Here is a 25,973-nt window from a genome sequence, read left to right on the forward strand (position 1 = left end):
ATGGAAATGTGATGACAATGCTTCCAAGATTGCTCTTGTCCAGGTAAGAAAGTCCAAACCTGTAGAGAATTTTTATAAAAATGTATTTGAGCCAAACAGGATACACCTGGAAGCAAGACTTCAACAGATTGAGAAAAATACTTCATAGAATGACAGCTTGCAGGTTTTTTGTATTTTTTTTTCATGCATTTGGAATTAAGGAAAGCAAGTAAGAAAGATTAAATGAAGGTGGGAGAAAGCAAGATGAAGATTGGACTATAGGATAGTTAACAAAATGATGTGTTCTCTTGAGGGTGGTGGGGCCTGAGAAAGGATTTCTCTGACATTTCAAAGAACAGTGGACAGGGCTTGCTTAAAGCAAAGATAAACCTTTTACTAAAGAAATTATATGCCTGGGGTGTGACTTACCCACCATGACCTACCCAGTTAGGAATTTCAGATCAGAGCACCCTGTGAGGTTACTTTCAGTAGAACCCCTTTTCATCCACACTCTCAAGCCTAGAATTTTAGTTGGTGGGGACAGAAGGAGGAGCTGTTTGAGGAATGAAGCAAATGTTATTCAATTCCCAACAAAGTCTGTAACTGGCTCTGCTGGATCTCCCCCTCTTTCTTCTCCACCCTCAGGACATGCCTCACTCCATGTGTCCTCCCTTTGCACTTGCCATGTTGGTAGCAAAAGTAAAGGTGATATCAAAGTCCTAAGTTTTAACTTGGATTAGTGAGTCTACTCTCTGTTTCCACTACTGGCACCTTACTGCAGGCCATCATCATCTCTGGCCTGGGTTACTGCAACAACTCCATTCTTTTCTCTTCAATCAATTACCTTCACAGCTGTTGGACTAATGTTTTTTTTTTTAATTCATTCATCTTAAAGCATGAATTGGATCAAATTACTCCCCCGTTTACAGTTCTTCTACTGGCTTGCCAAAGCATATAATCTCCTTACAATGCTTTATAAGTTTCTTGTTGCACAGACCCCTCTACTTCTCCAATCTTATCTCCTGCCATTCTGCCTTGCTCACCACAGCAAATGCATTTCTGTCTCTGAGCCTTTGTAGGTGCTGTCCCCTTTGCCCAGAGCCCTTCTTCTCCCCATCTTCTTTGTATAGTTAGCTTTCTCATCCTTTAGATCACAACTTAAATGTCACCTTCTGTCCTAACCATCCTATCCAAATCAAGTCCCTGCTTGCTATTCTCTATCTCAGTACCAATACCTCAATAGCACTTAAACAAATTTTAATTTAAAAGATATATTTATTTTGTTTCGTCCACTGTAAACTCCAGAGAAAGAAGAGATTTTGTCTGTCCTGTTCTGTTTTTGCTTGTTTGGCTCAGGGCCTGACATGTAGAAGGCATTTAATCAATATTTATTGAATACATTAATTAATCAATGAATGCGAGAGCTGACGAGGACATTCAACAGAAAGGATGATGAAAAGATAGGTTTAGAGGGGAAGTTGCACCTCAAATCTCTGCTACTATGGTGCCAAGGTGTTTGTAGAGGAGGCGGGGGCAGAGGAATGTATTTGAGGTTAAGAAAAAAAAATTGGCATTTGATATTGTACCTGCCATATTGCCCAGGGGAGATGGGGCCTGACCAGAGGCTGACACTGTTTCAGTTACACTATTAGGTCTGTATTAGATGGGACACAAGGTAGCATAATAGTTAAGAACCTAAAATAATTAGAGAGTTTAGAGACAAGTGCTAGGTGTGGTTTAGGCTGTAAGTGCAATATGAACTGGTATTAGTGAATGCATGAGGGTCAAAATAGTATAGAAGACTGGAAGAGACGACACTAAATTTTACTCATTTAAAAATGTTCATTAAACACCTGTTAAGTGTGAGGCCCTAAGCCAAGTGCTGAGAATACAGAGGTGAATAGGACACAGTTTCTGGTCTCTATGGTCTGACAGTCAAAACAAGGAGGCAGACATGAAATCAAAACAATTCCTTTAGAACTGATAGGATACCTGTAGAATTGTATTCCATTGAAGAAAGATAAACATAGACCCAAATATATAACAATGATTACAAGTGCTATGGGGAAAATAAAGCAGGGTCAGAGGGCTAGAGAGTGAGCAGGGAGGGTATGCTATTGTACAGGGTGTTCATAGAAGGGCTTGTCAATAGTCAACAAGATAACATTTGAATAAAGGCGGAAGAGGTGAGACATTGAGCTAGGTAGGTGTCTTGAGGAAGTATGTGTAAAAGACTAGCTTGTGCTTGAGTAGCTAGAGAAATGGAAAGTGTGTCTGGAGTGGAGTGATTGAAAGGAAGTGTGGAAAATGAGGACAGAAGGACAGCAAGGCCAGGTCTTGAGTGGTACGGGTAGGACTTTGGGTTTTACTTAGCATGCGATGAGAAAAATCATGCAGAAAATTTAAACTTGGTGGAGAAGGTACAGGGAGCAACTACAGGTTTTGGGGTACAGGAAAATAAAAACAGGATCAGTATTTAGGAACTCAATTCAACATGTAGACTGGACTAGAGAAAGGGAAACCAGAAAGACTATTCCAATAGTTCAAGTGCAAGATGATGAAAACTAACTAGCGGGTAACGAGAATGGGAAGAACTACATAAAAATGAAGTTTTCAAAGAAGGCCACGGGGTTTACTGGCTTGGTGAGAAAAGTGTACTTGTGATGTAACTTCAGAGCTACTGACTTCAGATACAAACAGATGTCCTGTCAGAGGCAAATGAGGCCAAAGGAACTGTTTCTAAAATGGAGCCACAAGAGAGTTTCAGAACAAACCTGTTATTTGTCATTAAAATCATTTTGTTTGTTTGAAAGATAAATTTTTAAAAAAATAATTAATGGCCCTAAAATAATTTCCCCCATCCTGAAAAGTAAAATTGATCCTGTTTATCAGCTGACAATTCAGTAGTCATGAGCAGGAAGGCAAAGGGGCCCTGGTGTGAGCTTAAATGCACTTCTGTGTTATCAGCAAATTTTATCAGGAATGACTGTTTCCCTCTTTGGGGTCTAAATAAATTATCAACTTTCATGGAATATTCTTTGTATAGTGCTCTCTCCTTACTGAAACACGTTTGTGTCACTTTATTGTTTATAATTTTCTTAAGCAGGGTTGAAGGCTCTGAAAATAATATACAGAATATGTGATACATATACATATGAAGGGTGCATAAGTGCCAGAGGGTCCCGGTGTTCTGGACAACAAGTATCAAAACATAGAATATATTATTGACATCAGTTTAGAAAAATGTAGGGTAGACACAGGTAATTGGCCAAAGAAATAGCAATACCCTTAACCACTTGTAATAGCACTAATAACTGTTCCTTGATATTTGTGTGACCACATTTTAAGAAGTCAGAGAAGGATTTGACAATGTGTGGATAACTTTTTAAATATGCTGTCTCACCTCAGTTACTTAAACTTACCATCCTATTATCCCTGTGGGTGGGCAGATGACAAATGCTGCTTTTCTTCGCAATATTTTAAAGCTGACTATATTTAAAATGTAAAAAAAATCAAGTAAAATAAAAGACTTAACCATAGTTTTGTGGGGAATAATAGCAACATGGATTCTTTGGGATAGAACAAATTTTAGAAAAAAACAATGTTTACTTATTAGCAAATTATTTATGTTTATTTAACCTGATTTAACCAATGAGGTTATTTACTTTTTAAAATGGCTAATGCTCTCCATGAGTTTTTTTTTCCCTCTGAACACACAGACATTGCTTAAACAGAACAAAGTTCAAAGAAAGCTTGATTTAACCAAATCAAACTCCTGTGCCAAAGTCAACAAACCAAGATCATTAAGGAGCTGCATTAAATAAAAAAGAATTAAACTAATGCAAATTTGACACCAGGATTAAGCATTTGCCCATTTGAAGATGACCTTGATTTTCTGTCTGACCTCAGGAAGGTTGTTTCTCTTTGAGATCTATTTTCTCTTTAAAACACTGAGAAGCTTTTGTTTGTGTATCTTTTTTATTGTTCTTGGGATATGTGATTTGAGACTTTGTCATAGGGACTATAAGATGAAAATAATTTGACCAAAAGTATTGTCTTCATGCTAAAGAAGCCTTTGTACAAAGGAGTTGTGGAATTCTACCCACAGCAAACACATTTTTAGTAAGGTTCTGAGGCAAATGATAAAACAGGGTTAGGATAAAATTTAACCCTTAGTTATTTGAATTCTTATTGTTTGCTTTTCAGGCCTGATACAGTGGTTTAGGTCTTGCCCACCTTGTATGTAATACAACATTTCATAGCAGATATTTGATATTAAATAAAGTAAGATGTACTTCACCCTTCTGGGATTGCGAAATCGTTAGCATGACATTTTAATCAACAGTACAAATCTGTAGTTTAAAGAAGGGTTTTATTTATCATCAGCTCACAGCAGGAAAACCCTACCTAGAGTGAAGATAGTTAAGATGACTATTGAGATTATCCATTAACTATATTGTCTAATCACTCCAGTTTCTACCTCCCTTTGGTCTTAAAATTTTAAAAAGTCTACTCGCAAGAAAAAAAGAAAAAGAAAAACAGAAGTCTACTTGCCTAGAAAGGAAATTTGAAAGTTTCACCTTACTGTTAACTCTTAGAAGAGGAACAGAAACTGCTATTTAAATGTGCTGTTCAAGGTATTGTCAATGAACTTTAGCGTGACTACGCTATGAATCAGCGAGTTTCAAAATTAAAATCATTTCTCAATCTTCCAGTCAAAAAGAGGACTTCTCCACGATTTGATTACACTTTTAATACAGGAACATAATTAACCACCCCTTTTTAAAAATGCCTTTACAACTTACACCTGGAATATGATGACGAAATGTGACATGAAATACTGCGATGCACATGAATCGGTTCAGCTACCAGAGATATAGTCTAAACAGAGGACGATGACATCTACCGTCTCAGGTAATCTTCACAAAACCCCGAGGAGAGAACCAGTCAATGCCACCCCACGAAAGCCCAGATTTCGCTCAGATCTTGGCTCTGCCGGCGGGATGACGTTCACGACCGCGGGGATTTCCGTAGCGGTGACACACTCTACTTCCGGCCGGCGGTGAGAGTCAGTGACGTGGCAGGCCAGGCCGGTCACGGTCCTTAGGGCTGGGACACCCGGAGCTGTCAGGTGGCCTTTGGGCAGCCCAGCGGGGAAAGCCTAAAGTACCTACTGCGGTGGCGAATGCCAGCCCGGAGTCGGAAGTGCCACGTGTCCCGATTGCGCCTGCGCGGCCGGCGGCTGACAGGCACTTCCGGCAGGGGCCTCCCTTTTCTCGCCGCTTGGCTGCTGCCGTCCAGCCTAGCGTTCCCGGCCCCACTGGCCCTACTCCATATTCTCAGCTCCCAGGCCTAGTCGTGGCCGCCGGTGGGCTGGGGAGAATGCGGCGCCAGGCCTAGGGCTTGCTGCACCGCCCTCTCTCCTCCCCGCCTCAGTCCTAAATCGTTAGCCCTTTCCCTCCGCTTCGAGCAGTCGTCTTTCAGCTCTTCGCTTGGCGCTGTCGCAGACCCCTACCAGCCCGGAAAACCACCGTCGTCATGTCCCAGCCGGGGATGCCGGCCTCCGGCGGTGCCCTAACCGGCCTCCAGACCCAGAATGGGGAGGCCTCAGCCTCGGGGTCTCCTTACACCAACGGTTAGTGCTGCTCGGGGGCGGGAGGTGGTGGTGGTGGCGCGCACCCTGGGCCCGGGCTCGAGCTGAACTTTGGTTGCTGCCGCCGCCTGAGGCAACACAAGAGGAGAGGGTGACCTCCCGACCGGAGCCAGGAGCCGGTGGCGGTGGGCAGCTGGGCCACGGAGACCGCGACGGATATGCACCCGCAACGCCCGGCTTGTCCTAGTGTTTCATATTTATTTACTTATTCATTCGTTCAGCAAACTATTAATGAGCAATTGCTGTTTTCGTGGGTAAAAAGTGGATTCGGTCCGTACCTCACAACTCTCGGACAAGGCTCAGAGTTGTTCATGTGCCACCTTGACTGCTGGAGAGCAGTTTGGGATCTGATTCATTTTGGTTCCTCAGGGCCTGCAGTGGGGTTCGGGTCACACTCACTTTGAATTTGTGGAGACGAATGAATGGTTGTGTTTTTGGGAGACGCTTTTAGGGCCCATTCATCTTTCCCAGAACTTTCCTCCAGTTGTACTTAAGCCACCTGTTCAGTTTTCCAGCTTTGAAAGAACCAAACAGAGGGGAGAATCTCCTGTTTGATTTCCAGAGGCCTTTACATGCTTTAAGAGTGGTTGGACACAAATCTCAACCTCTCACGACAGTATGCATGTGGCACTGTAATTTGTCATTTGGTGTGAGAGGGTCTTATATTTTTCCACCTCTTCTAGGATTCTTTAAATTCTCCTGCATTGTGATTTGCTAAGTTTATTGTAATTGTTATGATAGAGAAAGATAGGTTGTCTGCCAAAGCTTGCTAAGGTGCCAATTTACCTATAAAATCTTTGGTTCATGGAAACAAAACTAGAATAATACTAAAATACTTAACTTGCCCATTGGCGTCTAAAATTGCTGTGAAGTTTGAGACTATATCCATTGACTAAAATAGCTAATTTACATTGTTTGTAGAGAAGACTACTGTTTGTTGTTTGTTTTTTTTTAACAAAGAAGGCTCCAAAAGAGTTTAAAAAATGTCTGTGAGTAGGCAGAAGCAAGAATTAAGTGGGGGTAAGCACTGAAATGGTGTTAATTGTTCTGTCTCAAATTTATGGTAACGTGTAAACTACATTTATTCTAGGCTATTTACCAACATTTACACTGAGGGTGAAATCATTTTAAGAAATTCACTTTAAGGTCAAAAAACTTAAGCAAGATGTCATGGCTATGGTTTTTTCTTATAATCTATAAATTGCTATTTTACATGAAGTTAAATGTCAAATATGCTTGTAAGCTTATATGTAAGCAAATATGCTTGTCAGCTTATATGTAAGTATAGTTTTGTTAATTTTGAAATGTCAAAGGAATTTAGCCACTGATATGCCATATCGGAGATGTTGTCACTATGTTGATTTGAACCAGTCCGACAGACATTTGTTACACACCTTCTAAGTTCTGTCCTTGGGAAAATACAACCCAAGGTACAGTCCCTGTGTACATGTTGCCCAGAGCCAAGTGGGGATTCAGACAGGGAAGGAAATTATAGAACTGTGTAAATACTTTCCTTTTTTGAAGGTGTAATTTTAAGTCTTTTTATAATCTTCATTTTAAAGTTTTTTGTAGAATTATTCTCAATAAGGTGGCTAATGTCCTATATTGAGTTCCTTCATTGTGCATCCCATTAATAAAGAGAGTAGGGATGTGGTGGAGAATTGGAGGGGAGGGTATTTCTGTGGAAGGGGAAAAAAAGTTCAATGCTGGAATGTAGGTGTTTTTGCTTAACTCTTTCAAAGCTGTTATTGCTGCTTAAATATTCTATTGAATACTCTTAAGCTTTAGATTTAATGTAGCTTGCTTAAATTATATAGTACAGTTCAGTTGGATCTTCAGATGTTTTTTAGATTATAGTGAAAACTCCAAATACAGTAGTCCCCCCTTATTTGCGAGGGATCCGTTTCAAGACGCCCCAGTGGATGCCTGAAACTGCGGATAGTAATGTACCTTATGTATGCCATGGTTTTTTTTCTATGCATACTTATGATAAAGTTTGACTTACAAATTAGACCCAGTAAGAGATTAACAGCAATAACTAGTAATAAAATAGAATAGTTATAACTATATACTGTAATAAAAGTTATGTGAATGTGGTCTCTCTCAAAATATCTTATTGTATTATGCTCACCCTTTTTGTGATGATGTGAGATGATACAATGCTTACATGACAGGATGAAGTGAGGTACTCAAAACAGTGTGCAATTTAAAACTTCTGAATTGTTTTTTTCTGGAATTTTCCATTTAACATTTTTGGATTGCCGTTGACCAAAAGTACCTGAAACTACAGAAAGTAGAACTGTGGATAAGAGGGGACTACTGTGAAAACCTTTTTCGTTTTTCTATAACTTGCTTTCATATTGTATGGTGTCATTATATTACAGAATTCCTCACATATGGAGACATTTCCTTCTGTGGTAGATTGTTACATTGCATTACAATCTGAAATTATCTAGACAGGTTTTTCTAAGTCTCTGTAGATTTGTGTACACTTATTTCCTTTGCAAAAATTGATAGTGAACTGTTAAGACTACTTAAACTGGCAAATCTTTATCTGATTACCATGTAATAAGGCCAAAGGGAAATCACGACTCTCACTGTTAATTAGCTGCTTTATTGACTTTAAATCCATTTTCCAAGGCAGTTAAAAACTGCAGTTTTATTAATTTTATTTTTTGTAATATTTATGTAGTACTCACCTTTTCCCATATAGATTAAGGGTATTCATCCTTTCTCCCACTCAGATTCCCCTGTTATATTGTAATTTTATAAAGTAATGTCTTGTGTCACCTCTATACTGTAAAATCTGTGACAGCAAGTATATCTGTTTTTGCATAATATTCTGTCTCCATCTTCCCATATGATGTCTAGCACGTTTTAGGAATTATCAGTTTTATTGAATGAAAGTTTTAGATTTGGGTATTGTGTAATTTAGGTCAGTAAACATGTATTGACTTTTCCATTTAACATTTTTGGATCGCAGTTGACCAAAGGTACCTGAAAATACAGAAAGTAGAACTGTATTCAAACAACACAAATTTATTATAAGATAGAGCTCACTTTCAGTTTTTTGTTTTTTCTGGTGACTTTTTCTGTGGAGTTTTGCATCATAGTATCAGCTAAAACTCAATAGAATATGTGGGTAGGTTTGGGCGTCGATTTCAATGCTAGACTTGTACTCATATCTCTGTTTTAGGTATGATAGGAATGTAGATCTCTTTATGATTGTGTATTTAATATAGGAAGTCTTTAGTTATTATCAAAACATGCTGTGAATAAAATTGTCATGTGGTCTATAACACTGAATGTTGTGGCTGAGTTCTCTTTAATGTTTCCAGTGGGGCAAATAACTTTGGACTCCCATAAGACTCTTTGCATACCTCTGTTAGAACTTAGGCATTGAGCATCTTGTTTGTCTCTGCTGATGGGGAGCTCCTAAAAGAGATATGGTAGCAATAAGAACTAACATTTATTGTTTACTTACTCTATGCCCAGTCACTGTGCTAGGTTGCATTATATACGTCATCTCATTTAATCCTCACAGCAGCTCTATGAGATTATAACTGTTATGTTTACTGACAAGGAGACTGAGATGAGTGGTCAAGCAACTAGCTCAAGGTTACACAGCTAATGACCTAGATTTGTGTTACCTAGATTTAAACCTAGGTGTCTTACATAACCATTGTTATTCAATTTATCTGGTTGTTATCTCCGAATCCCAGGACCTAGCGCCTTGAATTAGTGCCTGAATCAAGGATCAGAATCTCCTCTTTGGTTTCTTTCTGCAGGTGGATAGGTCATATACTTTAATAATAAATACTAGCTGATATTTTTCAAAACTGCCACCTAGCTTAATTGGATTATAATTAGTACATGATCTGACCCTAATTTTTGTTAGTATTTAGTGCATTTCTTTGCTGTTTCAACATCACATTTCATAAATGTCTTATAGATCCTGAAATTGCTCCTTACCCCCACGTTGATTCCTAGCATCGAATTAACCCTTCCATTGCTTTATTAAAGCCCTTATTTTTAGTGACTGACTCACAAATTGTACTCATGCAGTGGCATCCATTTGTTGTACTTATAGTTTCAGTTGGTCAGCTCTGTAAGTGATCACAGTATATATTTTGATGTGTGAGGTGAGGTGCTAAATCAAAATTTTGTCTTCCCATCTGGACTGTGAGCTACTTGACAGCAGGGATAGAGTGGACTTGACTCACCTTTGTATCCTCAGAAGATATTTAGTAAAAGGTGTCTTTACAATCAGGGAATGAATAGAATGTTCATAACCATTTGGAATAAAATGAATCATTAGCCTAAATACAGGATCAGTCTTTAACTAAATGAAAGATTACTTCAGATGAAATTATTTGGTTCACTGCAAGCAGAAATACTGGTGAGTGCTGCAGTATTAAGGACACAAATACATGTTTCTTAGATGATGACAGTAGGAAACATTTATTGAGTACTAACTACGTGTATATGAGAATCACCCTTATAAATGTGTTTATATATAACCCATTTATATAGTCGTCTTGAATCCTAAATCTCATTCTCACATTGTATTTGTTTCCTACTGCTGCTGTAACAAAATACCACAGACTTAGTATCTTCAAACAACACAAATTTATTATCCTACAATTCTGGAGGTCAGAAGTCAAATGAGTCATCAGAGCTGTGCTCCTTATTGTAGGCTCAAGCAGAGAAGCTGCTTTTTTGCCTTTTCCGCCTTCTGGAGTCTGCCCTTGTCCTGGGCTCATGGCCCCCTACCATCTTCAAAGCCAGCAATGTCCTGTCAAGTCTTTTTCTGACCCTGACTCTCCTGCCTCCCTCTTTCATCCTTGTGATTATATTGGGCCCAACCTGATAATCTAATCTTCCTGTTTCAAAGTCAGTTGATTGCAGCCTTAATTCCATTTTGCCCATGTAACCTAACATATCACAGGTTCCAGGGAGTAGTACATGGACATATTTAGGGGGTCATTTTTCTGCCTACCATATACATCAACACTATAGGTACTGTTACTGTTCCCATTCTTTAAATTAGGAAACTGATGTAGAAAGGTTAAATATATTGCTCAAGGGCAATTAACTAAATTTCAAGGCCAGAATTTGATCTCAGTTGTTCCAGTCTGTGCTCTTACTCATTACTTTATGATGTTTCTTTCCATATACATTCCACATAGAGTGACCTTGTACTATCAGGAAGTTGATTGTATAGTATTTTATGACATTCCTTTAGGTAGTTTTCTAGTAAGTCCCAGAGATTGAATATGCACACATACGGAGTTTGAATATATAGAAAATGGGAGTTCAGTGAACTATGTTGACTCGTGTGATTTGGTACAAGTTGCTTAGCTGCTCTAAGCCTGAGGTTACTCACGGGACCAGAATCTTTAGAGTCCTTTGGAATATGCAGATTCTGTAATTCATCTATTAGCATTTGATAAATCATACATATATATATATATATATATATATGCAAAGTACTCTTGGAAATCGTTAGTAGTTAATTTCCCAGAACATTCCCCTCTGATTTGATGTTTTGCTGATCAGCCAGAGATATAATTTAACTTACTTATACTTCTCTCTCCTTCCCTATCCTATGTGTTATTCCATGGAGTCAAGATGACTATATAAATGGGTTATATAAACATTGAAGGGGTGAAATTTAAGGAAAGTGAAACTTTTTTAAATCTGTGTGTATGGTAAGATAGTCACAGAGTATAGTCTTATAGTACTCAGAACATTACCTTGTTTCTAAACAACAGATTTAGAATTTCATTGATGGTTTCTCATTGGCCAATCTTTTGGTATGCTTATTTTAAAATGATTCCAGGCCTAGGGTCACCATTTAAATACTTCAAACACTTCTCCATTGGATTACCATGCTATGTTTCACATTTATAAATATGTTGCTTTCTTTGGAGTCTTTAGACAGGAATCAGTTAAAAAAAATTCTAATTATAAATAGGAAGATTCAGAAATTAGCCTGGAATATTCTCAGTGGAGACAATGCATTTGCCAGGAGCTAAGACTCAATGAGTTTATTTAATTCATTGTTCCTTTTGGTTTATTTAACTCATTGTTCCTTTTGGTCCCAGTGGGTGTGTTTTTTTCTTGTTTAGAAAGATGACTGTGATTCTGTCATTCTTTGATTTTCTGACCTGCTGTAATCTCCTAAATTTTAATTTAGCAATTAAGTAGGAGAGGGAACCAAATCAAATATTTGAGTCAGAATGGTACCAGGCTCTATGTGGAATACAAATTTTATTTTCTGCCCAAAGAAGTTAAGATGATGTCTTGACAATAAAATTTAGTTTGTTTGGCATTCTATGGAATGAAATACTATATATGCTTAAAAATAAAAATAAGGTGAATCTATAAAAAGGCAATCAACCATTTTCCCAATGAGAGGATTTCCCCCTCCCCAATTTTTTTCAGGTCACTTGAAAGTATGAAATTTTAGGGATGTGGATGAAATTAATCAAATGACTATTTGTAATGTTTAATGTTTTATTTTACTAACACATGCATCTTTAAACTTTGTATTTAAAGATATATGCGTAAGATTTTTAAATGTTATATATTAGAAACATTAATTTTCTACTTCTGTATTCATGAAATAATTTTATTTAAACTCTTTACATGCATCTTTTTTTGTTTTTAAAATGTTTATTTTGAAACACACACACGAATTGTATAAATCACATGTATAGTTTAAAGGGAAATAATAAAATGAATTTCTGTGTATTCACTACTAGTTTAACAGTGTCTCTGTTATGTAGTTTAACAGTTTAACCAGTACCTCTGAAACCCTTTGCCCTTCATCACATCTCCTTTCTCTCTCCCAGACGTAGCTATTATATGAATTGCATAAATTATTCTGTCGTCTTTTTAAAAACTGATTTATTGAGATATAATTCATGTATCATGCAATTCACCCATTTAAAGTTACAATTCAATGCTTCTTAGTATTTCACAAAGTAGTGCCATTATCACCACAGTTGAATTTTAGAGCATTTTTTCTGCCCCTAAAAGAAATCCAGTCCCCGTTATCAGTCAGTCCCTGTGCCACATCCCTGTACCTGCCAGCAGTGGGTAACCACTAAGCAACGTACTTTGTGTTTCTATAGATTTGCCCATTCCGGACATTTTATATGGATGGAATCATACAATATGTGGTCTTTTGTGACTGCCTTTCTCTTAGCATACTGTTTTCAAGATTCATCCATGTTGTAGCGTATATTAGTACAGTTGGCCCTTGAACAATGCTGGGGTTGGGGGCACTGACCCTCCGCACAGTCGAAAATCTGTATATAACTGTTGACTTCCCCAAAACTTAACTACTAATAGCCCACTGTTGACAGGAAGCCTTACCGAGGACATAAACAGTCGATTAACACATGGTTTGTATGTTACATATATATTATATACTGTATTCTTACAATAAACTAAGCTAGAGAAAAAATGTTATTAAGAAGATCATAATGAAGAGATAATACATTTATTTATTAAAAAAATGCACATATAAGTGGACCCACAGAGTTCAAACCCATGTTGTTCAAGGGTCAACTCTACTTTATTGCCAAATAATATTCCATTGTATAATATACCACATTTTATTTATCCATTCATTAGTTGGTGGACGTTTGGAGTGTTTCTACTCTTTTTTGTTTGTTTGTTTAAACCACTCTTAAAAACAACTTTATTGAGATATAATTCACATACCATACAATTCACCCATTTAAAAGTATACCGTTCATTGGTTTTAGTATATTCGAGTTGTGCATCCCTCACCACAATTGATATTAGAACATTTTCATCACTCTGCAAACCCCCAAACCCGTTAGCAGGCACTTTCCATTTGTCTCTAAACCCCAAACCCTAGGCAAACACTAATCTACTTTCTATTTCTATAGATATGTCTATTCTGGATATTTCACATAAGTGGAATCGTATAATATGTGGTCTCTGTGATTGGCTTTTTTAAGTTAGCGTACTATTTTTAAGGTTCATCCATGTCACATGTATCAGTACTTCATTCCCTTTATGACCAAATAGTACTCCACTGTGTGATATACCCCATTTTGTTTATCCATTTATCAATTGATAGACATTTGGGTTGTTTCCACTTTTTGGCTATTATGAATAATGTTACTATGAATTTTCGTGTGCAAGTTTCTGTATGGACATATGTTTTCATTTCTCTTGGGTACCTACCTAGGAGTGGAATTGATGGATCAGACGATATCTCTATGGTTAACATTTTGGGAAACTGAAAAACTGTTTTCCCAAGTGGCTGCAGCATTTTACATTCTGCAGTAATATATTCGAATTTCCAATTTCTCCACATCCTTGCCAACGCTTATTGTTGTCAGTCAGTCTTTGATTATAGCCATCCTAGTAGGTGTGAATTGGTATCGCATTATGTTTTTTCACATTGATGTCAACATTACTAGAACAGCCTTCCAGAGTACATAATTTTCGATTTGTTTTAAGTTGTTTCATATACCACACTGAGTAAGATGCTGTCCTTAGAAATTTTACCCTAAGTCACTAAGTTCTTATTAGCCTTTCTCATTTATTAAGTAGGTGTGATTTGTGTTCTTTACAATATAACTACTTAGTGTTGCTATAAACATTTTATTTTGTAACCATCCCAAATTTATAAATAAGTTGCAAGTACATTACAAAGAATATTTTTTTCCTGAACCATTTGAGAGTAAGTTGCTAACGTGATGTCCCATCACTCCCAACTACTTTAGTTTGTTTGTATTTCCTACAAATGAGAAAGTTTTCCTAAATAACCACATTACAACTATCAAAATTAGAAAATTAACATTGATGCATTGCTATCCTCTAACCCTCAGACCCCATTCATAGGATTCTAATAAACCCTTTTATAGCAAAAGATTCCAGTCCAGAATCACATGTCGCATTTATTGTCATGCCTCTTCAGTGTCCTTCTGTCTGAAACAGTTCTTCAGGCTTCCCTTGACTTTCATGACCCAGGTGCTTTTAAAAATTACAAGCCAGTTGTTTTGTAGAAAGTTTCTCAATTTGAATTGCCTGATGCATGCTGGCAGGACTGTTACAGAAGAGATGCTCTATTCTCATTGTATTCTACCAGGTGGCACATGGCTTCATTTTATTCTATTATTGATGATGTTCACTTTAATCACTTGATTAAAATGGTGTCTGCCAAACTTCTCCACGGTAAACTTGCTCCTTTCCCTTTGTAATTACTATTCTGTGGGGATGTACTTTGAGACTATGTAAATATCTCATTCCTTGTTAGATTTTTAATTTATTCATTTATTTATATTGGTGTGGACTGTTTATTCAGTAGGCTATATATAACTATGTGTAACATTTTGAAAAACTGCCAAACTGTTTTCCAATGTAGTTGCACCATTTAACATTTCTACTAGCAAAGCGTGAGGGTTCCAGTTTCTCCATATCCTTGCTAACACTTGTTATTTTCCATTTTTTCATTTTAGCCTAGTTGGTGTGAGTGGTATCTCATTGTGGTTTTTATTTGTGTTTCTCTAATGACTAATAATGTTGAGCATTTTTGCATGTGTTTACTGGCCATTTGTTTATCTCTTTGGAAATATATTTGAATGTCTATTTAAATCCTTTGCTCATTTTTAAATTGGGTTATTAGTGTTTTCATTGTAGGAATACCATACATTTTATTCTATTGTATTTTTTAAAGTACTTATTTATTTGCAAGACTAATTTTTCCTCCTCTTTTTGGAAGGTCCTCTCCAAAATGCACTGTTGTCTTCACAAGTATCAGGGAGCCAAGGATATAATTCTCCGCTTCCAGGATCCTACCCTCATCTAATACCAGCAAAGACTTTGAATCCAGTCTCTGGACAGTCAGCCTATGGTGGTTCTCAGACTGTTTCTCCATTAAGTAATTACCAGGGACCTGGGCAGACTCTTTATAGACCACCTGTGGCTTCCAATACAGTGAGACCTTCACTCCATAGTGGTCCTGTTCCCCGAATGCCACAACCTACTTCTCAGAACCCAGCTGCTACACCAATGCCTTCTGGTAGTTTTCCTGGAGCCAACATACCGCCACCTTTGAATTGGCAATGTAACTATCCATCCACTGGATCACAGACAAACCATTGTCCTCGTGCATCATCTGGGCCAGCTGTGTCTGGGAATACAAATTTGACAACAGATCATCAATATGTTTCTTCTGGAAATGCTTCACTTCAAAACAACTTCATAAAATCAGGTAGAGTTCTTTTAGGAGTCTTAAAAGTAGAGAAACGGGAAACTTTTGCTTGTTTAGATGTTTGAATTAGAATTTCAAGCCTTAAAACCATATAGAAGACTTGATTTTTTTTAATTAGTTTCAGGTGTACAAAACAATGCAATAATTAGACATTTCATCTCTCACAAAGTGATAACCCTCTTCCCCCAATCTATTGCCTCTCTGACATCATATATATTACAATTCCATTGACTCTATTCCCTATGCTGTACTCCATATCCTGTGACTATATATATATATATATATATATATATATATATATATATATATATATATATATATAGTAAATTATAGTTGACATACAATATATTCAGCTTCAGCTTCAGGTGTACAGTGCAGTGGTCAGGCATCTACACCGACCATGAAGTGGTCTCCCTAATAGGACATGTGCCCATCTAATACCCTACAAAATCTTTACAGCATTATTGATTATATTCCCCAAACTCTCTTTCATGTCCCCGTGGCAATATTGTAGTTACCAGTTTATGCTGTCTCATCCCTTCCCCTTCTTCCTCATCCCCACTCCCTCCCTCCTAGCAACCATCAGTTTTTCCTCTGTATCTGAGACTATTTCTGTTTACTTTCCCCTTTTATTCAGTTCTTTAGATTCCACATATAAGTGAGATCATATGGTATTTGTCTTTCTCCTACTGACTTATTTCACTTAGCTTAATGTTCTCTAGGTCCACCTATATCATTGCAAATTGATTTTTAAAATTATTGTTCATCTTTAAATAAATTAATTCTCTAACCTTTGAGTTAACTTAAAATCATGGGTTGTTCCTGATTTGCTTCTTTCCTTTGAAGGTTTCCTCTGTGTTTCTTTGAGTCACCTGTGATATTTCAGGGATTCGGCTATGGCAGAAACACTTCCTTAAGGACTGGCCATTACTTTTATTAATTGGGTTCCATTTTGTATTCTAGGGAAGCTCAATCCCTGTGGTCTCTCTTTGGTCTTGATGTGAGGCTTGGGTTATCTTTTTCATCATGGCTTGGACAGTTTTTGGCCCCAGAAATTGTAAGATCTCAGAGGTTAAAACAGGTAATACTTAGGAAGTAAGGAGTGTTATTGAGCACAACTGTAGTCAGAAAGCAGTGGACAGAGCTTTATACCTATGTTTTCTTCTAAGAGTTTTATGGTTTTAGCTCCTACATTTAGGTCTTTAACTAATTTTGAGTTAATTTTTGTGTATGGTGTTAGGTAGGGATTCAACTTCTTGTACATGTGCATATACAGCTGTCCCAGGACTATTTGGTGGCAAGACTACTCTGTCTTTCATTGAATTATCTTGGCACCTTTGTTGAAAATCAATTGATTATAAATGGAAGGGTTTATTTCTGGACTCTGAATTCTATTTTATTGAGCTATATGTCTGTCTTTATACCAGTACCAAACACCTCGATTACTGTAGCTTTGCAATGAGCTTTGAATTTGGGAAGTGTGACTCTACCAACTTTGTTTTTCTTTTTCAAGATTGTTTTGGCTGTTCTGGGTCCCTTGCCTTTTCATAAAAACTTTAGAGTCAACTTGTCAATTTTTGTAAAATAGACAGCTGGGATTTTGATAAGGGATTATGTTGAAACTGTACATCAGTTTGGGAAGAAATCTATATATTCTTGGACTGACTTTGTTTGATCTTTTTATCTGTAACCTCAGTGTTTGTTCATATTAATTCAAAAGTAGGTTCATTTAACCATTTCACTATCCTTTTTTTTTTCTATTAAAATTAGTCTTATACACTTACCAACATTAATAGTGTTACTCTGAAAAGCATTTAAAATTCTGTGTTGGAATCTGCAGGTTGATTCTGCTCAGCAGACATCCTCAGGGAAATGAACTAGTAAAAAAGCATCCAAGTGAAACGGTAATATCAGTAGTTACCAAGAGGTATATTCATATGCGTTTCTGCATCTATATGCTGTATACACTTCATCAGACTTGTAATTTGTTAACTGCTGAAACTACTTATTTTTCTTAGCTTTTAGACCAGCCATTGGTCTTGGTGAAGACAGTTTGGCCTCATAAAGATTAAGGCTACTTCTAGAAATGTAGTTGCTTTGTAGAAATCTTCTGACTCACAATTGTTAGAGCCCAAATTCTTCTGGTTAGTTTCATTTTTGTTAATTTGACACCGTGAGTGAGCATTAATCACTTGAAATTAATGAATACTCACTTCATTATTAATAATTTTAGGTAACATTTATTGAATATTATTTTCCAGCACTTTGCCAAGCTTTTACATGTGTTATCTTATTTAATCTTTACAGCAGTCTCTTTTATAAGTAAGAAATCTGAGGCTTGAATAATTTACACAAAGCTACAAGAAAATAATTTGGGAACAGGTACTGTTTAAAAACTATTTAAGAGTAGGTGTAGCTTCATGTTTAAAAGTTTAATCAATAATCTGAAATATTTTTGGCTATAACAGAAGCCACAGATGTGGTGAAAGAGACATAAGCAAATGCCAAAACTCTGTTCCATGTAAAAGAAGGAGAAAGAAAAATATATAAACTAATAAAATGAACCTAAAATGAATGTATGACTACCCTGCCTTTTTCTTGTAAGACTTCTAAAAATAATTCCTCAATTTTCACCCCTGTTTTTTCAACCCGTCTTTGATAGTAGGTGCCTGATTGATCTTAAAAACTGTATCTACTTCCCCCAATAAAAAAAAACTTAAAAATAAAATAAAAATAAAAAAGGTCATTATAAAAAAACAAAACAAAAAAAAAACAAAAAACAAAACAAAACAAAACAAAAAAACTGTATCTAAGTTTATACTAAGTTTCTAGAGTCCACATATTAAAATTCTCTCTTTTTCCTAATAGGCCACCTTTTAGCATCCTTACATTAGCTTTAGGGATCGTAGAAGGCAGATTCTGAAACTTTAGTTATTAGTGTTATAAATAAGAATTATGCAGCTTGAAAAACTAATGTCTATTTTATGAAATGTAGCATATTCTGGATTAAAAAATATTCTTAAAGTTGTAAAATAATCTCTATAAGCTCACTTGTATTCTTTTAAACATTAGGTTGTTACTTCTTTGTGGCCAGATGTGTCATACATTCTCATTCATGCTGAGTTGGTAATGTTCCTTGCCCTTTTGTTCCTTTGGTCTGTATTGCCAAAGATATGTGTGGGTGCTTCTTCGATAAGGGAGGTACATGTTGTAATCTTTGTCTTTACTTTTGTCACAGGGCACTGATTAGTCCTGTTGGGAGCTATACGGCTTAGTAATAGGATAATTTTTCAATTTGGCTCTGGAGAATTGAACACTATTGAAGCACATTGAAATTTTTCATATTTGCATATTTTCATTCCTTTAGTTTACAAAATAGTTAACTGTAGAATATAAGTAAAATTTATTACTTATTTCACATATAAATTCAGAGGATTTGAAAAAAGGCTTGCAATGAAAAATTAAATCATATACTTACCAGTAGTATTTGACAATACTTTGTAGATTTTATTTTCTGTCTTTGACAGATGAGAAGGTAGAAGCAATATTACTGACTTGAATGAACAGGTGGCTGTGGGTTTTGGAACTTTTCATATCAGCTAGAAGAATTTTCCCAAGAGTAACCTGTAATATTTTTACATTAGTCAGAACTTAATTGTCCTAATAGAAAATTGATGAAATTGAGGCAGTGAGATACCGGTAGATACAAGGACAAACACTATGTCATTCTTAGTTTAATTTGATGGGTACTTTTACACCTCTTGGATAGCAATGTTTTCTAAAGTATACATAAACTTTAGATCATTTCCTAGTTTTTAAGCTTAGGGAGTGTTCATAATATAGTATTTAAACTATTATGGAAAGTAAACTACTTTTAATTGTTAGGTTATTTAAAAGTACACAAATTTACAATCTCATTTTAACAGGTTATACCCCCAATAAAAATGAAGCAAAATGAAATAAAACTTAGAGAATTTAGAATAATCACAATATTTGTAGTTTTGGAAATCTAACTCTAAACCTAATTGATGTTAATTGAACGGATAATAGACCATTAATAAAATATTGTGTATGTCAGTTTCTACTAGAATATTTGACATGGCCTATTGAAACTGACCAGTTAATGAAACCGTGGTAGAAGAGACTTGAAAATGTGTAAAGGATGCATGTAAATTAAAAAGTCATAAACCTGGGATGTTAACATTTCTGGTAATTTGTTGCTGAATATAATTAAAATGTAAATTTAGAAGTTACTCAGATTTGGTAAAAGGCTGTTTTGGCCTTTATCTCAAGTTCTTAAGTGACATGTGAAAAACCAATGTTTCCATAGGTTCTGCACCCCCCTTAGTGAATCCACTTCTGCCTACCACTTTTCAACCAGGAGCTCCTGTTGGGCCCCCTCCAACTGGAGGACCACCTCCAGTGAGGGCAGTCACTCCTCAGCCCTCATTTAATTCAGCTATCAACCAAGAAGGTAAGCATGACAAAAACCAAATCAAGTCTTAAAGCTTTGACTTAGGGTAGAAGGATGAATATCATCTGAATTCTGTGCATCCAAATCATAGTTTTCCAGAAAATCTAGTTTTGCTTAGGGACAGACTTCAGAAATTTACAGTTTAAAAAGTTTGAAAAGTTTGTCAGAATTCCACTGCCCTATGCTAGGCTGTGGACTAGCATTTGGGAACCACTGCTATTAACTTTTTTTGTTGCTATGGCTATAAAGTTAGGTGCCTTTTGGGAGAGGGAGTTGAAAGGACAATTCCTGCTTTTCTGGACATGATGTTAAAACTATCCTTTGATATATTGGCTCTTTTCCATGGAAGCAGTATTATTGTAAATAGCAAATATTTATGAGTCTAAATAAAAAGTTAAATATACAAGCATTTGAAGTTTTATATAAAAAATAAAATATTTTAAAGCATAACTTTAAAATGCGTTTATTGATTTAAACAAAATATTTAGTAAAGAAAGAAACTTGATTTTAGCAGTAAAATAACCATTGCTGCAAGATGTAGAAATAGGAACACAGAAGAAGAGGGGAAAAACTATTGCTCGTGTTCTACTACTGAATACAATAAACATCCTCATTTTTGTATTTTCTTTTAGAATTGTGAGTAGGGGGAAAGCATACTTGTGAATAGTTTGAAAAGAATGGTGTCAACAATGAGTAACAAAATGATACAGCAGTGTCCCACTGGTTGTCACATTATAACTTTGAAAATCAAGCAACAATAAATATTAAAAATTTTAACCAACTGAAAATATGCCCAATGATTTTGTTTGTTTCTACAATTTTACTAAGTTTTTCTGAATCAACTCATGGTTGAAGTCATGGTGGTCTTGAGAATTGGAAAGAAATTACTGACTTTATTGAAACCATTAAACTTATCTACGTGGTGTTAAAGTGACTATTAAAGTTAGCACGTTTGTACTTAGGTGCTAGAGGTTGATGCTATTCACTGATTTTAGTTTCTTCTGTACTTGAATTAGAGCTCAAAATAGCTAATGTACCAATAAGTAAATTTCTATTCTTCAAAAGCAGATGTCCCTGGCATTTGACTTTAACTCTTTAAATTGGGGGTGAGGGGCAAGATTTTAATTTTACTTTAATGGTTCTCTAGACTAAAGCAATTGCTCTAATTAATTTATATCACCTTCAAATTAATTCAGGATTCCACTTTGTTCTGAAATTTGGAAAAAAAGTTTTTGTACCCTCATAATTTTATTTTATCTTTTAACAGTATTGATTTTGGTGATTTTTTTTTTTCAGTGTGTACTGCTCCTTGGAGGTTTTTTTGTTTTTGTTTTTTTAAAGATTTTTATTGGGGGAGGGGAACAGGACTTTACTTTATTGGGGAACAGTGTGTACTTCCAGGCCTTTTTTCCAAGTCAAGTTGTTGTCCTTTCAATCTTAGTTGTGGAGGTGCAGCTCAGCTCCAGGTCCAGTTTCTAGTTGCAGGGGGCTCTAGACCAACTGAGCCATCTGGGAGGCAGCTCAGCTCAAGGTGCCGTGTTCAGTCTTAGTTGCAGGGGGCGGATCCCACCATCCCTTGCGGGACTCGAGGAGTTGAACCGGCAACTTTGTGGTTGAGAGCCCACTGGCCCATGTGGGAATCAAACTGGCAGCCTTCAGAGTTAGGAGCATGGAGCTCTAACCGCCTGAGCCACTGGGCCGGCCCCTCCTTGGAGGTTTTTAATGCTGCTGTCGCAACTGCTGAAATCTTCCAGACAGTATATAATATTATAAACTCTACAAAGTACCATCTTTTTCATTTTTATTTTTTATTTTTTAAAGAGGGCACAACTCACAGTGGCCCATGCGGGTATTGAACCAGCAATCTTGGTGTTATTAGCACCACGCAGTAACCAAGTGAGCCACCCCCAGCACCATCCTTTTTAGAAGTTTATAAAATTATTTGATACTTTTGTATATTTGACATGTTTAAAAACTTGCATTGTTCGAGTTTTTATTTTAACATTTGACATTTTTCTTGGGCTGTAGTTTAAACAGTTTGTCATTTGGAAAGTTATCTTAAATTTTAGACATTAGCTCAAATCTTGCAGAAATTGTAATAATTGTTCTAATTTAAATACTGTTAATAAACTTCCTTCTTAGGTATTACATCAAATACCAATCATGGATCTATGGTGGTTCACAATAGCTATGATGAAATTGAAGGCGGTGGCTTCTTGGGTGAGATGCTATGAAAGATTTTTTGTTTTTTTAAAAAATGTATTCATTGTTGGAAAGCAAAAAATACATCTTCATAGTCATGTCTTGCAGCAATACCTACTGTTAGCATTTTTTATTTCCATTCATTTAGATTTTTTTGGTTAGTTTTTTCTTTGTTTTCTGAATTGGGATCATGGGTTTTACTATTGTGACATTATGACTATAGAGTATTTTTTATCAGTTAGATCTATTTAAACTTATTTAACCAGTTGAACATTTAGTATGTTTTCATTAAAGATGTTTTGAATTAGAATTTTAGTCTGAATACAAAGTTTAGTACATATGAAAAATAAACTTATTTTTGTGTTTATAGCCATAGTCTATATTAACTAGATTTTAATCATTGCTATTACTTTATTATTAGTGTTTATTTGTCTTATTTTACAAAATTGGTAGGTGACAGTATTAAATTACCCAAAGGATTTTGGAGCTATAGTTCCTATAATTTAATGGATTTATGTGTTGATTTACAGTATTCTGAAGTATAAAATAGAACTTATAAGTTACCTTGATTCTAGCAACACCACAGCTTGCTAATAAGAATCCCACAGTGAACCGAAGTGTTGGATATTCATATCCCTCCTTACCACCTGGTTATCAGAACACGGCACCACCTGGTACAATCGGAATGCCACCCTCTTCCTTGAATTACCCAACTGGGCCACAGGCCTTTACTCAGGTAATCTATCTATCTCCCTCCCGCCCTCTTTTTTCCTTCCTTCCTTCCTTCCTTCCTTCCTTCCTTCCTTCCTTCCTTCCTTCCTTCCTTCCTTTCTTCCTTTCCACCTTTTGGGTTAAACTGTATATGCAGGAAAAAGTTTTAGGAAAATATAATGAACATTTTTACCAGTTAGAATAATAATGGATATTTCATAAGGCTTTTGTTCTGTTACATAGCTCCAGAATCAAAAAAATTGACCAGGAAGTCTAGGTTATAGTTTTGTTACTTTTAGAGAAATTAAGTTACCAAGTCCCTATACACTTCTGTTTTCAACCTAAGACATTATAAAGCCTACTTAATTTGAAATTATATGTCTTTAGACTCCCTTAGGTGCTAATCATTTAACTGCAAGCATGAGTGGATTAAGTCTACATCCAGAGGGGCTAAGAGTTGTCAATCTTCTTCAAGAAAGAAATATGCTTCCGCCAACACCTTTGCAGCCTCCAATTCCAAATTTGCATGAAGATATCCAGAAACTCAACTGTAACCCAGAGTAAGGCTTCAAACAGTGTTTCTTACTAAATATGACATTTTACTTGTTCTAAAAGTTCCCCAGGTGTTTTCGAGCTTCATATGTTATGAACAAGTTGCACAAATATATTAATTTGTGAAAGTAGTTCTGCATGCAGAAAACAGAACTCTGTTAGTTGCTTACTTAATTGATATTTGAAATGTTCTAAGTCCAGAAATAGGGTTGTAACCCATGAGTTGATTGCTGCCCTTATCGGCTGTAATGGGACTGATATTCATTATCATTATGGTAGCTACATTATTTCTTCAAAGTCCAAAGTACATTGTAATCCTTTACTTGCTCTCATTTTAAATTGTTTTTTTATAATAGACATAACATTCTTTTCTTTCTTAAAATTGACCATAAGTTTAAATGTAAGTGGTAAAGACTTTCTGATAAATTGAATTTTGTTAAATTTAAATAGTCTTCTAGAACCTTCAGCAAAGCTAAACATTTTAGTAATAAATTTAACTTTGCATTTGCAAATTTGGGGCATTACCTTGTTATTCCAGTATAATCTAGATTTATATAAAGAAAAATAGGTCATTTGGTAGTCTAGACTGTCTTGTGCACAAGCAGAGGAGAGACTTTATTTTAATCATATAATAGAGTGTTATAACCATCTACCCTCTCTTTCTGATTAGGACTTAAATATTTAAATGGGATAAAATTTGAGCAGGCCTATTAAAATATTTTATTTATGATCTGATCCAGTGTTAAAATATGTACAGTTTAAATAATTTTTTTTGGTTTTTGTCCAAAAATAATCAGCAACAACTGACGCATGGTTTTTACTTTAATATAGGTTATTTCGATGTACGCTGACTGGCATTCCTCAGACTCAGGCCTTATTGAATAAAGCCAAACTTCCTTTGGGACTGCTGCTTCATCCTTTCAAAGACCTAGTGGTATGTTTCACTAGTGAAAGTAAATGTCTTGTGGAAAATGATCTCGGTGGTGAGGAATTTTCTATAATAATGACAGAATTACATACAGAATTTGTTTGAGCCTATCTTTAGGAATTTGACCATTGACAGATTCCTTTGTTTGTAATTCAACCCAAAATTTTGTTACCAAACACTTTCAAAACAAGGTGAAATAAGCATATTGTTGAAAAAATCCAAGAGGTACTGAATAGAATATACTGAAAGAAAATAAATAAATGAACCTTATTATTTTAAAAAGTTATGAATTATTTACCCATTAAAATATTTCACCCAGTCTCCCAGTTCTGCCATTCTTGGAGTAAACTTTGTTGCTTTAAGAAGCTGTTAAAAACAAAACAAAACAAAACAAAAACGTCTACTTTTGTGCTAAGGCGTCTTGGACCTTGGCATAAGGCCACATACTCTTGAGAGAATCAGTGCTGAAGTGAATTGATTTGCCCAAAACAAACCTCCTTTTTGGGATAGTTTTGTATTGCCTTTGCTGATTTTTTTTATATTAAGACTTTACAACTTTTAATATGTATGATAAACTTGAAATAGGAACATAATTGCAAAGTTTAATTGAATATTTAAATATAATTTAACCTTACCTTACTTTGTGACCATTCTTTCATGAGAACTTAATGTAACATGAAGAAACTTCTAGTTAATTTCATTGGTCATTTGTTTTAGAATTTTGATCCTTCCTTTGCCACCCATCTCAAAAATACATTGTAAATTTACTATGTTGGTTTTACGATGTAAATGTTGAATGAGAAAGTAAATATTTTTTTTAAGGTAAAATTCAAGAGACCAGTCCTGGAGAAAAACAATAGGGTTTCAAATCAGTACATTTCAGCTATGTAATTTTTGTGTGTGGCAGTTTGAACACATCTTTTTACCCCAGGTTTTTTCTCCAAAATTATAATATCCCAACAATTTGGAAGGTGTGGTTAATGCTTGACCTTTGGTCACAATGATCACTACCTTTAAAAAATTAGTTCTGTTTTTTCAGCAATTGCCTGTGGTTACCTCCAATACAATTGTGAGATGCCGTTCCTGTAGGACGTACATCAACCCTTTTGTCAGCTTTCTTGATCAAAGGAGATGGAAGTGTAACTTATGTTACCGAGTAAATGATGGTATGTTTTTTTTTTTCTGAAACATTTAAAAATAGCTAATCCTCCCA

At 35.8% G+C, this 25,973-nt stretch overlaps 1 protein-coding gene across 3 annotated transcripts in view; it reads left to right on the plus strand.

The window, feature by feature from the left end:
- Positions 1-5,108: 5,108 nt before the first annotated feature.
- Positions 5,109-25,973, plus strand: part of SEC24A (SEC24 homolog A, COPII coat complex component) — a 54,256-nt gene continuing 33,391 nt past the window's right edge. The window contains exons 1-8 of one of the 3 annotated variants that reach the window (XM_019740260.2): positions 5,109-5,614; positions 15,402-15,893; positions 20,224-20,367; positions 22,510-22,587; positions 23,145-23,305; positions 23,668-23,840; positions 24,664-24,766; positions 25,800-25,926. In XM_019740260.2, the coding sequence (XP_019595819.1) occupies positions 5,518-5,614; positions 15,402-15,893; positions 20,224-20,367; positions 22,510-22,587; positions 23,145-23,305; positions 23,668-23,840; positions 24,664-24,766; positions 25,800-25,926 (1,375 nt within the window). In that variant the 5' untranslated portion in view covers positions 5,109-5,517. Of the gene's footprint in view, positions 5,615-5,718; positions 5,903-15,401; positions 15,894-20,223; positions 20,368-22,509; positions 22,588-23,144; positions 23,306-23,667; positions 23,841-24,663; positions 24,767-25,799; positions 25,927-25,973 lie in introns of those variants that run through there. The other 2 variants (XM_074313528.1, XM_074313527.1) reach the window with 2 other exon arrangements.

The sequence above is a fragment of the Rhinolophus sinicus genome, linkage group LG10 (assembly GCF_036562045.2).
Source record: "Rhinolophus sinicus isolate RSC01 linkage group LG10, ASM3656204v1, whole genome shotgun sequence".
Classification (NCBI taxonomy): Eukaryota; Metazoa; Chordata; class Mammalia; order Chiroptera; family Rhinolophidae; genus Rhinolophus; species Rhinolophus sinicus.